This window comes from Ochotona princeps, chromosome 22 (assembly GCF_030435755.1).
Source record: "Ochotona princeps isolate mOchPri1 chromosome 22, mOchPri1.hap1, whole genome shotgun sequence".
Classification (NCBI taxonomy): Eukaryota; Metazoa; Chordata; class Mammalia; order Lagomorpha; family Ochotonidae; genus Ochotona; species Ochotona princeps.
Window position 1 is genome coordinate 11,009,763 of NC_080853.1, and position 17,034 is coordinate 11,026,796.

Here is a 17,034-nt window from a genome sequence, read left to right on the forward strand (position 1 = left end):
TTAAAGCCCTGTGACCTGGGTCGAATCAGGATTCCAAGGGTTTCCAAGGGTTTCCAAGGGCTTCCAAGGGCTTCCGTATATTTCAAGCACAGTTAGCCCTGCGAGACTGCAGAGTCAACCAACTGCAGATCAAAAGAGTATTCTGGAAAAAATGAAACACTGTGCAGACTGTAGAAACGTGCAGACTTTTTGCTTGTTGTTATTTCATGGGCACTGCAGCACAACTACTGACATGGCATCTGCATTGTGTTAGTGCACGTAACCTAGCGACCGTTTAAAGCACATGGAAGGAAGTGCACAGGTTGTATGCAAATACAATGACATGTTATATAAAGGACTGGATTTGGGACTCCAGGGAGAGAGGGCAGGTGCTTCTGCAGCTAACAAGGAACAAGCAACTACCCCCCCCCCATTCAAGCTGGAAGAACCTGGGAAGGCATCATCTGTGAGCACGGGAGTTTTAGGTGCATTAAGAACTCCAGTGTCAGAACTACAGTGTCCTGGAGAAACCAGTACTGCCCCTTGCTTGCGGATGGAGGACTGACAGAGTATTTAACACGCACTCTCCCTGAGTTCCTTGGATAGGAAGCCCCACCCAAGAGCTGGGAGAATCACAGAAGGAAGGAGGTGTATTTACCCAAAGTTGGCATGAATCGCCTCCAAATACACACACACACACACACACACACAGACGCGCGCGCGTGCAAGAACGACCTCAGGTGCCGAGCAGAGCATGGTTTAATTAACATGCCCATTTTAGATGCGTAAACTGAGGCTCTGAAGGCCAAATGATTGTTCCAAAGCTACAGTGGGTAGCATTTACAGATATAAAGATGAGAAGCCCTGGAGAGCGGAAGCAAAGCTTGCTGCACGGCCCTATGTGTCTCTGCCGATGGCCTAGCCCAGAACAGTCCTGCCGTAGACCTCTGTCCCAGGTTGGGTAATGGGCTACATAGCTCCCTTTCGCTCTGAAGCAGGTCCAGTTTGGCTGATAAGTACTAACGGCCACCCCACCACAGTGACTATTTTAACAAGCAAAGCTCGTGTTGGCTAGGAACAGCTCAGCTACAGGCCTGGAACATGACCCAGTGTTTCTCAGCCTGTTTTCAAAACAAGGAGAATAGTCCCTAATGCAAACCCCAGCTGCCTGCACTGTAACTTCTTGTCATGTGCACATGGGTTTTATGAATTCTGCAGGGAATGGAATGCAATTTTGCCAGGCTTGTCTGTGTCCATAATGACCGAGTCAAATTAATCATCTTGGATAATACCCCTGTGTCACCCGTCCCAGAGATGGTTAATAGAATCTTTCTGATTCATGTCTTGCAATGCATCAGATCTGGAGTACTGCGGCACTTCTGAAAATCAGTACAATTATGCCTTCTGCTTGGCCTGTCATTTTCCCGGACTAAGATGCTGCTCAAATAAATAAATAAAAGCCTGTGCCATATATAAACCAAATGGGAGCGAAAAAGCCATCCTGTTAAAATTCAATGTCGCTCCTAGAGGAGGTGGGGGAGGGAGAACATCACATCTTCTTAAGCCTAGACACAGTGAAGTCGCGGTTGAGGAGTGTGACAACTCCACGGGTGATCTGTCATGCTGCTGGCCATGGTTGCTTTGCCATGTTCCTGACCCTGAAAAGCTTGGATTCGAGAGGACTGTGGCATCATCACATGGGACAATGGCAGGCAGTTGAATAGATGTGAGTTTTGTTTACAAAAACCTTATCAGAACAAACAAGATAATCGGCATATATTCTTGTTCAGCAAACAATCTGACTCACTCTAAGACCCGGCAACCTTCTGGGTGATTCACCTTTTGTTTAGGGGATGGGGAAGAGGGGTAAGAAGGTTCTGGAAAGATGAAACCTGGGGTTAAGTTTTGGAGTTTCTGTCTGCTTTAGGAAAGAAGCAGTCCCAGTAAAATTTAGGGCTGAGACTGCGAATAACTAAGGGTGGGAGGGGGGAGGAAGAGCGGGTAGAAGGGGTGGCAGCATTTGAATGCGAAGAGGAAGCCTGAGCCAGATACTCCCGCATTTCATAGGTAAGAAAGCTCATTTTGCCAATAGTAGCATAGACTGACTCTTAAATATATGTATTTACTTATTTGAAAGGCAGAGTACTGCTCACACACACACACATGCACAGTTTTCCCATCTGCTGGTTCACTTCTCAAAAGACTGCAATAGCCAGGGCTGGGCCAATCCAAAGCCAGGAGCCAGGAGCTCTATCTGCACCTCCCATGTGGGTCACAAGGGTCCAAGTATTTGAGTATCACTGATGCTTTCCCAGGCACATTAGCAGGAAGCTGAACTGGAAGCAGAGCATATGGGACTCAAATCTGCATCTAAGTGGGAAGCTTAACCCACAGTGCCATAACTCTGACACCCACAGATGGTCTTTTAACAACATGTTTTATAACTATATACCCACCTGCCTCTCTGACACTTTCAGGGACAGGCTCAGTCAGCTTCTTCTACAGAAGTCAACATGAGAAATGTGTGGGGCTTGCGGGTCATTCCACCTGTCACAACCACTCAACTCTGCTGAAGCAGCCACAGAGCAGATTTAAGCCAATGAACACATGAACACATGTATGTTTCAATAACGTTTGTTTATATATATTTTTTAAAAAGGCAGGTGCAGGGCACGACGTGGCCCACGGTTCATGGCTTGCTTACCCCAATCCTGAGCTAGGAAAGTCAACACACTCCAGCTGAGTCCAGAGCCCTCCTAGACCCTCCAGGCTTAGGGCCACTGGATGCTTCTCCAGCTGGCAGCTCAAGCAGGAAATCTGGGGCGATGCTCAGTTCATTCCTCTCCAACCAGTCCTGCTGCCATGACCTGCTCATGTGTATGGCCAACACCACCATGAGCCATCTGCGGGGTGACCACCCTGCTCTGCAGCTTGCCATCTCCCTACAACAGTCACCTCTTCAGGGGTCTCCTGGTTCCTACTGTCCCTCCCTTCCATTGCTATGGGGACAGCGTTTTTATCCACAGATCTGATCACGTGTTGATGTCCCCTTTGTGCTCTGGATTCAGAAGGAAATTCTCCATAACCTGTAAGGCTCCACGGGATCTGGCCCCTGTTGGTGCCTAACATACCGAGTGCCTTCCAATCTGACCCCGCTGTGTAAGCCCGTGTCTCTGTGCAGCCGGCCCCTGCTTGTCTTCTCTGTCTTAGCACCAGTGCCAACCCCTGCAGAGACTGCCTGTAAGCAACGAGTGCCCCTCCATCCTTAATCACTGCACCTTTCTTCTTTCCATTGTGACACTTGCACACTTATGTGATTGCTTTCCCCATATTGCTACTTGTCCCCCACATGTACCAGCATGTAGGTTCCAGGGGAGACCAAGTCCATGTCCATCATGTTCCATGCTAAGGCCCCAAGGGCCTAGAGCAGTACTCACCCAGTTCTTGCCAGGGACTTGAGAGTATTCATGGTGTGAGCCAGTGAATGAACACCAAACACACACACCTCTTTGCTCACTGTGGCCAAGGAAAGTGACTCTTTTCTTGACCAAACTCGGGTTGGGCACCTGTGAGCCTTCTCCATTCATCTTGGCTCCTTGGTTAGCCATCTTTGGCCTGGAGCCCATTTAGCAGAAATCTTCCCATCTCTGACATCTAGTCAAGTTGCTCCTTGGATGTCTCCACTGACTCCCCAGCCACCCACCAGCAATCCATCCCCCCCAGCCGTCCCTGCTGTACTTGGAATTGACCCTCTCTCATCTATTGTATGCCACAGCCTTGACACCACCCTGCCCCCGCCCTGCCCCTGCCCACCTCAACCACTGCAGACTGCCCTGTTCATTTAACTGTGCCAAGTGAGGTGCTTCTTAGACACCTGTCACTCTGGTCCTCCCATTTCCTCTAAGGTTTCCAGGACATTCCCAACTCAGAATCCTGCTGGGGCATACACCCTGCACAGAAATGCCCTCCATCATGGTGGATTTCCTGGACACTTCTCATCCTTCATGCCCAGGGCCACTGGTTTTCAGGTACATGGCAGACACAGGCTGAGCTGCTTTTAAAAATACTTTAAAATGATGAGTAGGCTCTTCAGTTGTTTCTGTGCTAAAATAGCTTCTGGAAAAAAATATGCCTATCTGTCGGGTTTTTTTCCTTTTCCATTTCTACCTTTTAAAATTGACTAAAAATGTGCCAAGCCAGCTGCCTATGAGTGAAGAAACTGAAGTTCTCAGAGAATGGCTCTCTGACATTGTGTCCCTAGGCTGAGCAGGAATGTTCCCAGGCCAGGGCATGCAGCTCCAGAGACACTGCCCTGCCTCTCCCAGGCTCGCTGCCTTCTGGCAGACTCCTAGCCTCTGTCTGGTACCCAAGCCCTCCTGGGTCAGATCCCAAAACCTCACCCCAGTGAGCCCACAGCAGCCTCCAGGCGCTGTCATGCCCGCAGGTGGGCAGGTCCCTTTGTTCAGGCCACTGCCCTCTCTGGTGACACTCAACACACCTGCCTTCCTTCCCAGATGGTGGCTCCAAGGACAGGACCCAGCCCCTAAGCTGCTCTGTGAGGGATGGAGCAAAACCTGCTCTTCCCATGACCTGGACCTCATGTTTCTGCTAATGTGCCCCAAACATCCCAGCAGGGGGCTGCAGCTCCCAGCCTCCAGGAGACCTGGGACACCTACCCTGAGCCAGGTTTGTGCAGGGCCCATGTGAGACTGCTCTCACAGCAGTCTTGGTGATCAACAACTTGGCTAAAACTGTAACGACAGCCAGCATTTACATCGCTCTGACCTCCTGCACACGTTTTCTTGCTTCTTTGATGTATGAACTTCTTCGTTTTCACAGCAACCCAGGAAGCCAGGACTATCATTTTATCTGTGTCACAGAGAAAGAAACCAGCCTCAAGATGGGAAAGCTGCCCCAGGTGATGCACCAGAAAGGCAGAGAGCCAGGACAGCAGCTCGAAGCCTGGCCCAGGGCAACTGGATGCCAACCGCCACCACCAGATGGGGCCCGGAGGCAAGCCCTCCCTTGGGTGAGCCATTGGATAAGACCACAGCCACGGCTGCCACTTGGAGTGTGAATTTGACCTTGACCGAGTCATCTGAGAGGTTCTGACATGCAGGAACCACCAGATGAGCCATGTGTGCTGTTTTAGAAGCTGAAAGTGCAACTGGAGTCCGCGCTCTTGCTGCTCTGAGGCTGCCTCCTCACAGACACGAGTGGCTGGGCTTCCTCTGTGCCAGGCTCAGCTTCCCTGCTGATTCTGTCTTCCCCGGCAGCTCCCACCGCTTCCTCTCCCAATCTTGGATTGCTCCACGGGTGGGCATGTCACCATGGGTAAGAGCCCCCCTGAGCAAGGCAGGCAGCGCTCCTCCATCTGTGCTGGGCACCCATGTCACCAGAGAGCTGTCAAACTTCTGGTTCCACCTTGGGTTCTGCCTTAGGTCATCTGCTCTCAGAGAGACTGCTGGCCATTGGACCTTACCTGTTAAAGGTATGGGCTTTGCCTCTGACAGACTGGGTCCAAATTCCCCATTCTGTTGCATCCTATTAGGGAGTCCTTGACCTCTGGGAGGAGGAGAGACTTACCCAAGTTCAGGTAAGAAAGTAGAATCATCTGGGGCCACACAGAGAGCTCCGTGTGGTCAATTTCTAGTCCAGGGGCCCAAATCTGCAATATAACCCACCCCCCTGAGTGTCAATATGTTTGTGCGTCTGCATGTGTAGCCATGTCCATGTCTACACACACGAGTGAATGCGTCTGCCAACCCGTCTCATGCATGAACAAATGTGCTTGTGAACATACTTCACCAGCAGCAGGTGTACCGGCAGATACACAAGAAGTAGCCTTCCCTCCTCCCTCCCTTGCCAGCTGTCAGCTTCCATCACATGCTGGGTCCCTAAGACCCACAGTCCCAGACAGAAAGAGGCACTCATTAAATGCAAATCAAAATCTCCTTTGTGTGTGACTGTGGGCATAAGCTTAAGTACTGTTTACAACAGCCCCAAGTGCCAGGAGCTATTTTTTCCACCCCATTGAGCAAATGAGGGACAGAGAGATTATGTAACTTGTCCAGAGTCCCACAGCATTGCTTCATGCGTGAAGGAGCTCAGATAAGAATGTGCATGCGTGGTCACAATGTGCCGGTGTACTTGGATTTGTCCATGGTGTGCCTGCATGCAGGTGCGTTGCACATCTTTAAATATCCCATTAACAAGGGTTTCCAGCATCACAAAATACACATGCATCTGCTTTAGGGATGTCTGTGTTCCAAGTGCTTGCTAAGACTCTGTCCAGAGAGAAGAGGGACTCAAGGCCGTGGCCTGCGGAGCCAAGCAGATCCAGGGAAGCCTGTGCCACCTGCTCCCCTGGGGCAAGCTACTGCCCAGATTCCCATCTCCAATTCCCACCTCCTCATTCAGTATGTGGCAGGAATTTCCCACTTCCCTGGAAGTTAAATAAACTGTTCAGGTCTAGTGGCAACACACTCCACTGGTGTCCCCAATGGCACAAGATACAAGTGACCAAACCTAACCACGTTCCCCTCCTCATCCTGCCTTAGCTCTAAGAATGGAGAAACCTGTACTAATGCAACACCCTGATCATTTCCTATGTTCTCAGTGAAACTATAAGACAGCCACCACAGAGGGCAGGGGTCCTGGGGAATGTCCCGATGAATCTGCACAACGTAGACTTGTGTAAACTGCACTTGGAAGTAGACAGAAAGCCTTGCCACTTCTCCAAAGTGATGTTGAGTCACCGCCCACCTGCTACCAGTGCAACCACAGTTCATGATTCAATCGCGTTGATCAGTTTTGCCTGTTTGCATGCTTTGCAAACGCGATATAGTGCCAAAAATATGCTTGTTGTCCGGCTCACTCAGCACAATGTGAGTGGGTCTTCCAGGCTACTGTGTCGTGTCTGTTATTTGGTATGCCATGATAGAATAATATTCTGCTATTGCTTACCCAACCTCCTGCTGATAAACACCGGCACATTTTCAGGTTAGAGCTTTTCTGAAAAGCAGGGTTATGTCCGCTCGTGTGCATGTCTTTTGGTGAACTTGCACAGGCCTGCATGGAGAGGGATTGTTGGGTCACAGAGACCTGCACCCAGCCCTGGTTCTGGAGAGGCTGCATCGAGTTCTACAGGTACAGAGGACCCTCTCCAGCCTGGGGGTTCCTGCCATTTTTATCTTCTGCACTTGGCAGGGGAAGCAGCTCAGGAATGTTAAAGTGCTTCCCTCTCCATAAGGGATTATGTGGGCCAGCAGCTAAGAGAGCCAAGACAACCACTCAATGTGTGTGCATCAAACACAAGTTAATGCCACACACACACTTGCTCCCATGACCGGAAGTCACAGGGTGACTTGCAAACCTTGGGTGATCACAGAAGACTACACATATGTGTTTCCAGTAGGAAATCTTCAAGAGACAGAGCCCACCCAACACAGGAGGAAAGCCTGCCTCGCCCGTCTTCCTCCCCACATGTCCCATCAGTCATTCGCATGGCCCTTCCGACCCTGGCACAACCTTGTAGCCTGGATCTCCTGTCTCCCATGAGCTGCCCTCTGGACCCCAAGCTTGGCAGCCCCGGAGATCTGTCTGGCACTGGCTCAGCCTCTGAGGACCCGCGAGGCACTAGCCTAACCCATGTGCGGGTTTCTGGACCGGCTCACCGGGCAGGATTTCTATCTGCTGAAACATGAGCTGCATCTCAGTTCTTCTCACAGTGGCGAAAAACATTCACAGAAACCAGGAGCCAACATGCTCCTAGCAGCATCGCTGCTCTGCTGCCCCTGCCTCAGTTGCAGATGCCAACAAGTCAACCGGGCCCAGTCCCTGTCATTGTCAACACAGGTGCGGCTTGTCACCTTGACCCCTAATGAACTGCAAACATCTCTAATGCCAACATGGGAATTGGACTCTAAGGAAGCCCTGGATTTGGAGGCATTCCAGATGCCCGACTGTGAACAGATTCCCACATCTGAAAAACTGAAACCATTCTGGTCCCAAGCACTTTGGATAGAAGCATCTAAAGACAGATTAGAGGACAGGAAGTTTGCTATCCAGTCTACACTCTCCCATCCTTGCAGGGTCAAGACCTGAACTACAGTGCAGGTGTACCCGTCTTCTCACTTCCTCACCCTGTGAGCCCACTCAACAGCATCTCCTCCACACTGTCCCCTGGATGCCAACACTGGCTTGGAACCACTGGGCTTGCCTTGCAGCACCTTCAACATTAATGCCACTTGGCCAGGTGGCCAGTCTCTGGCCTTTCGTCTCCAGATCCATAGGCAAGCAGTGGAGACGGCTAATCCTTGGCCACAAGTCACAGCTGCAGGGTTCCTAGAGGCATTTTTTTCAGTCCCCATATACCAAAGCCAGGATCCAAGAGGGCAGATGACCTGCCCAAGGTCACACAGTGAGAGAGGTTCAAGAGGGGCTAAGGGCCATCCTAGAAGGCTCCCCCAAATCTGGCCTGCCTCGCTTCTACTTCTTGGCCTCAAGCTTGAGTTTGCACATAGTTATGAACACATGAGTGAAACTGGGCTTTCTTGAATCTTGCTCAGCAAAGTCTCGGGCCATGCATGGGATGCGAAGTTCCAGGGGACTCTGGGTGGGTGCGGTGGGAAGAGGAATAACCTTTTTAAAGAAAAATCCTTGCAATTCTATGCTTCCACCCCATAACTGCCTCTCCCCCCAACCTCCAGCCCATACACTTCCCGCACCATCTCCATTGTGTACAGCCCATTTAGAGAGAGTGAATGTTTCCTGGGATTCAATTTCTCTCATAATAGTTGGAAGGAAACACAACTATAGGCTGTAAACATTCGCCGTATTGTATGAAAAACACTTTTAATATGCGGGAATGCAGACCAAGCTTCTCCCCAAACCCTGGGCCTGGGCTTTCTGATAGTCCCCTATCTCACAAGGAGGAGGCCAGAGCTTAAGAATATTTTTAGCCACTGGGATGTAGCATGGGGCTGGGTGGGATGTAAGTGGGCACTTCTTCTCGGGGGCTCTTTCTTAACAAAGCGGGTGTGGAGCACTGATGCAGGAGGGCTGGTCCGTTCAGTCTGACACACACTCAGTACTCTCTGTGTATACAGGATGGGCTTTGTCCCCTCCCCCGCTCTTGCACTGCATCCTCCAGCTGCGAAATGATATTAAATTTCATCAGATTTCGACAAAATCTATGGGTCTTGAAACCGCTTCCTCGAGCACCCCTCATATTTATTCAGAATCCATGAATCATGCTCCGATAACACAAGCATAATTATTTTTAAAGTGTGATGTTTGTGGCTTTAATAGGAAATGCTCACAAAAGGCCTTTTCTCTTTGATTGTTTGTAATCGGCGCGGTAATCGCTGCTGTTACCTGCCCCGCACAGCGGCAGGCGGGCAGAACACAATGTCATTTTCATATGAATCGCGAGCACTGTGCCTGGGTTTTAATTAAAGCAATAAAAGCGCTGTCATCTTTGCCTTTTACAATGTACACAGACGCAGAGGCCGGGGTCGCTCATCCCAGAGTCTTGGATTTCACTCAGCAGTATGAGGGGCTCCTGCGTCTTAATATCGTTCCTGGGGGAGTGGTTGTGTCTGTCTCAAAAAGCCTCAACCACCTCTGGTTCCCTGAGCTGCAGTTTGCTCATCTGGAAAGTACGACTGCCAATAGTGTCCACTTGATGGGCTAAGGGGAGAGGGTGCATGAAGCCAGCCATGGAAGACACCCACGGCAATGCACTGTATGTGCTACTTTGCATTATGGTTGTTATTTTGGATTGGAGAAAAACAGTAGAGAGTTTACTGTCACTATTCTCAGGAGGAGCAGGTGCCAAAGGAAATAAGGTAGAATCTTGAACTCAGCTCCCAGCCTCCTCCCGACCTGCGCATCGTACACTGCCCCCTGCTGGAAGGAGGCCACGACTTCAAGGCCGAAAGGACCCCAGCATCCAGGAAGGGCAGGTGGGAAGTCTCCTCCACCAGCCAACCAGGTCTTTGACTTCTACTGATGCCATCTATCCCACCTGAACTCTGCGTTTGATATAAATGTGCAGACAGAGCAGGCATCCCTGGGAGCTGGGATGGACAGCTACTGCACAACACATTAGCAGCACTTGGAACCAGGAGCCAGGTTCAACTCCGAGTTCTCTGCGCCTGACGTATGCCAGGTGCAACATGAAGCCTTTACAACATGGTGACTGTGCTTCAGGATGCATCCTTCCATCCCTGGACATGGGAACACCGGAGAAAGATGGCGATGGGAGTGGCAGGGCAGAGGGCCATGCTCTGGAAACTCCGACTCAGTTTACCTCACCCTCTCCCGCACGCCTCCCAGCCATAGCTCCACACTAAAGACTCTGGTCTGCTTAGAGGACACTGTCTGTGGGGCTCCCATCTCACTGGGCTACAGTCTTCCCCAGAAAGGCGATTTATGCGTATTGTTTACTGTCCTACATTCCTCTAGATCCATACGATGCCCGCTATCTGACAACACTGCTTCATAGCACAAATGTAACAAGCAGCTTTGTCTTTTCCCATCAATACTGTACTTTTAAAAACTTCAATATCACCTCTTTACTTGTATTTTTTTTTAGAGTCCCAGGCTATTCCATCTGATAGAGTCACATGATTTGTTTAATTAACCCTGTATTGCTGGGTGTTGGCTCACTTCCAAACTTTTGCCATTACAAAATAAATATCAAAAGTGGATAATCTTGAATTTGTCACTTTCCATGTGTGCAAATATATTAGTAGGATATATTTCTACAAGGAGACTGAATTAAAAAGCAATGCAAAAAAAAAAAAAAAAAGCAATGCATTTGAAGTCTTGCTAGATGTTGCCAATTGTCCCTTTTTAGCTGTTAAGTCAACGGACTCCCCATCTCCTACAACAGTCCGTAAAAGGGCCAGGTTCCTGCAAGAATTCCAACAATGTGATCAAACCTCCGTATCTTTGTCAATCCCAAAGGTGACAGATGGTAAACATTATTTAGTATTTATTTCTTGGGAGGGAGGGAAGGAGGGCAAGAGAGAGAATGACTCTCCCATCCACTGCTTCACCCTCTAATCCAAATGCCTGCAGCAACTGGAGCTGGGTGGAGGCCCAAGCTGGGAACCTGGAACTCAACCCAGGACCCTCAATCTCAGGGGGTGGGCAGGTTTTGAGCCGGCACCTGCTGTGTGCTAGTCTGTGCTGGCAGGAAGCTGTGTTCTAAGTAGAACCTAGGTGTTCAGATGTGGGCGTCCTAACCAGCACCTTAACTGCTAGTACTGCACCATGTTTCTCTCTGGCCCTGTTCTAGAACTTCTGCATGTATCGGGCAGAAGTGAGCACTCTTGTTTCCTTTCTCTCACTTTTCTCCATCAGCCTTTTGAATCGACTTCTAGAGATTCTCCCTTTGTTAAGGAGATAGGTCTCTCCATTACTCCATGGCTGATACTTTTCTCACCCCAATCTTTCATATTTCCTTTTCATATTTCTTACAATGTTTTAGTCAGTTTGGTCTATGGCCAAACGTTTTGGTCTTTCCGTCTAAGGCTTTGAGACATCAAAACGCCTTCCTCACACCCAAGTTATAAAGTATAATTTAAAGTCTGCTTTGCTGGTGTCTTATATGGCTTCCTTGAATACATTTAAGTCATTGATTACTTCAAATGTGATCCTTTGAGAAGGAGCAAGCCGTGGAGTCAACACTGTTGTTTCCTCCTTGGAACAGTCTTCCCTTGATTGCTACAATTCCACGTTCTTCTTCTTGGTCTGCATCAGAGTCTTCCTCTCCTCTTCAGATGCTGCAGCTCAGCGCTGGACTCCCTGGTGTCTCACTGGTCTCTTTCCTCTCTCTCCAGAAATCTCATTCACTCCCAAGGATTCAATACCACCAGCTGAGGACTTGCAAACACACTGCTCCTGTGAGCTCTGGGCTTGTCTGAGCATCTCATAGGCAGCATGTGCAAGTCTGACTGTCTCAGATCACCCAGGTGTGACTCATGAAATCCGCACCCGTCCAGGTCTTTCCGGAGCAGACCGTGGCACTGTGTTGGGTGCAGCAATGAGTTATAAATGTCCTCCGGCATGGCAGGATGACAACGGTTAACAGCAATGATACAGTTCGTTATGCAGGGTACTTTCAGAGGTTTGCAGAACATGATATTAAAAGTGAAGTTTATTTGATATCAAAATATTGAAATTCCATTTCCCACGAGCCTTCTGAAATACGCTCAAATATTTCAAAAAATAGTTGGTAGAGAAGATTTTTGATATTTCCAACACAAATCATATTAGCGATAAATATTTGAGGTGATGGGTACTCTTGTTCTTATGTGTTCATTACTCATTGCATACAAGCATTGGAATGTCGAATTGTCCCCCACCAATGAGTTCAATTACTGCGTTTCAATTGGAAGTAAAAACATACTTTAAAAAAAGATGTACAACGCCCACACTGGGGAAAGGGCATTCACCAAGAGTGCCCACCCATCACTCCATTTCTCGCTCTCCAGCCTCAGGGTCAAAACCTACAGCTTTATTTTCAAAACACATTTCAGATCCTTCTCCCTCCCATGTGGCCTGCTCCCGCGAGAGCCTAGGACCCCGCAAGCCTGCACCTGGGCAATGACTGCCCCTCCCCCGGTCTCCCAGCATCCATTCATTCTTGCCACTAACTTTTAAAAAGCAAACTCCATCACGCTATTCCATCTCCATCAACCTCCGTCTCTGTTACACACACACTCACCTTCCATAATTCTTGGGGAAAACCCTGACCACTTTCGCAGGCAGCATTAAAAGTCATACAAGGGCCACACTGCCCACAACCACCAGGAAGGCTGCAACGAGGGAACCTGGGCAATGCCACTGAAGGGACAAACAGGCATTTGTCAGGAAGCAGGCCAGGGGATTCCCATCAGAGGAAGCAGCACACAACGGCAGGGCTGCAACACAGCAAGAGGGGCCAGAAGAGGCTCCCTTCCGTGACTCAAGCATTTACTTCTGGTGACACAAACAAGGAACTGGGACAGCCCACTTGCTGTAGTTTAGCAGACACTGTGAGAAGCAGTCGTGTGTGTGTGTGTGTGTGTGTGTGTGTGTGTGTGTGTGACAGAGAGAGAGCGAGAGCGTGCTCAAGCAGGAAAGGCTTGGAGAAACTGCAGAGCAGCCTTCACCTCGCCGCCTTAGGGACTAGAGGCCAGCAGAGTCCCACCAAACTGAGCGAGCTGTAGAACTGGAAGGACTTAAGTGCTTTTTCATCAGAATCAGCAGGAACTCTGTCAATGACCCTGTTTTCCACCAATGGTACTCTGCAAAAAGACCACAATGCTTTTGCAGGTCTCCTGTCGCGAGGTATGGTGTCCCCATTTGCTACCCCAATCCGGGACTGATTCCATCAACAGACTGAGCTAGAAGCAACTTGGTGGCAGGCTTTGGTGCGGGCGGGCCCCCCACAGGCAGGGCAAGTGAGTCTGTGCAGCTTTTCTGAACACCACCTGTGCCCTGCTCCCTGTGCAAGCCACCTTGGGCTGGCACTCAGCAGCTTTGAGCCTCAGTTGCCACACCCCAAAGGCTGCTGTCCTGAGTTCCCCATCCCAGGAACTGTGCCCTGCTCCCTGCCCAAGTCAGGACACAGCACCTCTGAGCCCACAGGGCCTAAGCTGCTGGTTTGCTCTGCAGGATGCCTCAGGCTCCCTGTGTTAACGTGATGCACCTACAGGTAGCAGAATGGCCCAGGTGAGATGTTTGGGTGTAAGCTCTGTTTGATATAAGCACATTTCCAGGCTATCTACAGGCCATTAACACCTCAGAGTATGCTAACAAAATGACCACGCGGGGCGGGGGTGAGGGGAGACAGTGCTGTGGCTTAATCAGTTAAATTGCTGTTTGAGACACTGGTATCCCATAGAGGCACCTGTTAGAAACCCAGCTGCTTCACTTCTGACCCAGCTCTTGGCTGATGGCCTAGGAAAGCAGCAGAGGAAGTCCCAGATCCTTGGGCCCCTGTGTCCTCATGGGAGACCCAGAAAAAGCTCCTGGCTCCAGGCTTCAGCCTGGCTCAGCTCTAGCCGTTACAGACATTTAGGGAGAGAATCCGCAGTTGGAAAAACTCTGTCTTTCCCTCTCTCTTTGTAACTCTATCTTTCCAATAAATAATAAATAAATCCATGACCAGCAGCCTTGCTGGCTAAGAGCTCCACTACCTCACACAGGCATCTCTGATAAGGCAGCACAGCATCCACACAGGAACAGGCTAGAGGGGTGTGCTGGCAGCCCCTGTCAGGCCACACCTCACCCTATCAGAGGCACCCTCGTCCAGCCAGAGATGGGGGGCAGCGGTGCTTTTGGACCCTCCCAGGACTGTAGAGGCTTCCTCTCTGGCCACACTCTCCAGGGCCCACAGGCCACATGGTGCTTATCCGCGGTCCCGCAGGACCTGTCACAGAGCAAAGCACACAAATGCTGGTGAGCTAATAGCTTCCTGCTTCCCCAGCCGGAAGCACAGACCTGGCCTGTGAGGGTGCTCACTGACATCACATTCCAACTGACGACCCGCCTCCTCTGGGCCCCAGGGGCATCACGGTCTGCGGTGTAGCAGCTCCCAGCTGAAATAAATGAACTCTGCAGAGAGCAGGGTCAACAGAAAACCGCATCCCTACTGGCATTTGTGACCCTAGTACACACACAAGCCAGGCCAGGGGATAAAGCCCTCCAGAGATGCCCAGCACCCACCCCCTTGGTGCCATATCTGTTAACCTTGCACAACTCTGGGTGAATGGGAGAATCATGCTTGGCTAAGGTGTGGAGTGTGGCCCGGATAGGGGACGTGGGATGGCAGGAGGTGAGTGGCCTCACGGAGCTTGGGACACCCCTGTTCACCTGCTGCTGGAAATTTCCATCTGCACATGGGAAACACACAGAACACGCTTTCCCAGCTCTGTGAGGATCCTGGACGTCCACTCCAGACCAACAGTGGCCAGAGAGGGGCTTCCCAGGGAACTGTGCAGTCCCACTTGGATGGTTCCTTTTCAAGGGCACTCAATTCAGAGTCCTGCCCATTCTGAATAGAGTCAGCCATGGGCTGTGCCCTACCCACTTGGCACCCCTCCCCTTGTCACTCCAACAGCAGCCTGGCTTCAACCAGCCCCACACTTAATCTCCCACTCGGGGAGGCCGGGGCACCCACCTGGCTGGTTGACAGGAGCTCTGGGTTTCCGTCACTCATCCCCACGCAGGCACTGTCACCATCAAACTAGAACAAAGAGAGAGAGAGAGAGAAGCAGCTCTGATTAAACCGTTCTTGAAGCAGCACCAAAGAGAAGCCACCGGAAGAGGTTAGGGCACCAAAGGCCCTGGAAGGCAGGGGCCAAGGTCAGGGCAGTCACAGATGCCTCCCAGCTCCTAAAAGCAGTAGCTGACACAGAGTAGAGGGCAATACATGTTTGTTGAATCAATGAATGAAGAACCAAACAGCTGTTAGAATATTCACATTGTCTCTTACCAGCCTGTTTTCCTGCTTCACTCCCCAAATGTCTGAGATGGACTAGGACTGGGACTGGGACTGGCTGAGTTGAAACCGGCAGCCAGAACTCAGTCCCAGTTTCCCACATGGGTAGCAGGAACCCAACCTGAGCCACCACCTGCTGCCTGCTAGGGTGTGCACACTCCTGAAGTCAGGAGTGGAGCTGGGAATCGAACCCAGGCACTGGGTATCTTCACAGCTAGGCATATGTATCAGAGGAGCAGGGAAAAGCTGTGCACAAGGCCTTTGTCAGAACCATGCATCCTTCAGCATGTGTTCCTGGGTCAGGACCAGTGTGTGTGTGTGTGTGTGTGTGTGTGTGTGTGTGTGTGTGTGTGAGTCACCAAGGCATACAGCAGGCCATCAACACACATTTCGTCAATGAGTGAATATACTTCTAGACTGAACAAAATGCTTGATATAAAATACCTCGAGTGAGTCTCACAACAAACCAATAAAGAAACTGTTTCTTTCCTGTTTAAAACCCAAGGAATTGGTCCAGAACAGGCATTCAGTCCAGCAATGCAAGCCAAGGGGGAAAATCACAGAGCTGCCTCTGCCCTCAGACACAACAAGGCCTACTCCTCCTACTGTGCACACCTGCACGGGCACCCACTGCACAGCGCATGCTGAACACAAAGGAGCATGACTGCACAGGTGCGGGGACACACAGGCTCCACAGAACCACGTCACACACGGCGCAGCATCCAAGATGGCATTTAACCACATACACCCCACACCCAGGAGTGATACAAGCCACCCTAACAGGGCAAGCCAGTGTGCGCACATCTCAGAGATCCTGTAGGTGAGTGGGTGCCTGATGCCATAGCAGGCATGCCCGGGAAAGCAGAGTAAGCTCAGCCTAGCACCTCCCTGCATCTGCAGCTGTGGGGGATGCAGCTCCCATGGACAGGAGCCTAAACAGCCACTGTACACACTTAGACGTGTAAGGCAAAGACATACTGCAACTTTGGGCAAATTTCAAAATTTATAAGTTGCTTGGTCCAAAGACTTTTTTCACACCACACCACCTCTGTATTGCTTTAAAACATGAGGGGAAAAAGAGGAGGGAAACAACAGCCTAAGAATTTCCATGAAATGCCAGGAGAGCATCCTCCTACACTGACGGGACTAGATTAATTTCCCCCATTTCATATTCTAATTATAATTCCTTTTCCCATTGCCATCTTCAGTCCTCATTACAGCTGGAAGATTGTTCCTCAGAAGCCAGGCCTTCATCTTCTCTTCCCAGCAGTTTTGTCATGGAAATGAGTTTTTGGAATCAGAAAGAACCCACATTTTTGCGACTATCGAGTGTGCAGGGCTAACCCTTTCCTGACAGCCACCAGGGACACGGTTCATGCCGGTCTGGAAAGGGTTTGTTTCTCCTGCATTGTGACGGCCCCAGAGACACTCCAACAACCCTCCCACCCAACCCAAGCGCATGTTCCCCCAAAGTCTTTTCTCAGTTTTTAAGGAAACAGAGCAAACAGTAGAGCCAAGGTAAAGAGTTCCAGCCTTAGAAAATCAGACACTAGCTC

General features: G+C 50.3%; 1 protein-coding gene across 4 annotated transcripts in view; it reads right to left on the reverse strand.

The window, feature by feature from the left end:
• The window catches only part of TOX2 (TOX high mobility group box family member 2), a 102,716-nt gene that overhangs the window by 41,725 nt on the left and 43,957 nt on the right, over positions 1-17,034 (reverse strand). For 3 of the 4 annotated variants that reach the window (XM_004585819.2, XM_058679693.1, XM_036497128.2), the window contains exon 2: positions 15,158-15,223. The exons of the other annotated variant lie outside the window; for it this stretch is intronic. In XM_004585819.2, coding sequence (XP_004585876.2) covers positions 15,158-15,223 — 66 coding nt within the window. The remainder of the gene's footprint in view (positions 1-15,157; positions 15,224-17,034) is intronic. 4 annotated transcript variants of the gene reach the window in all.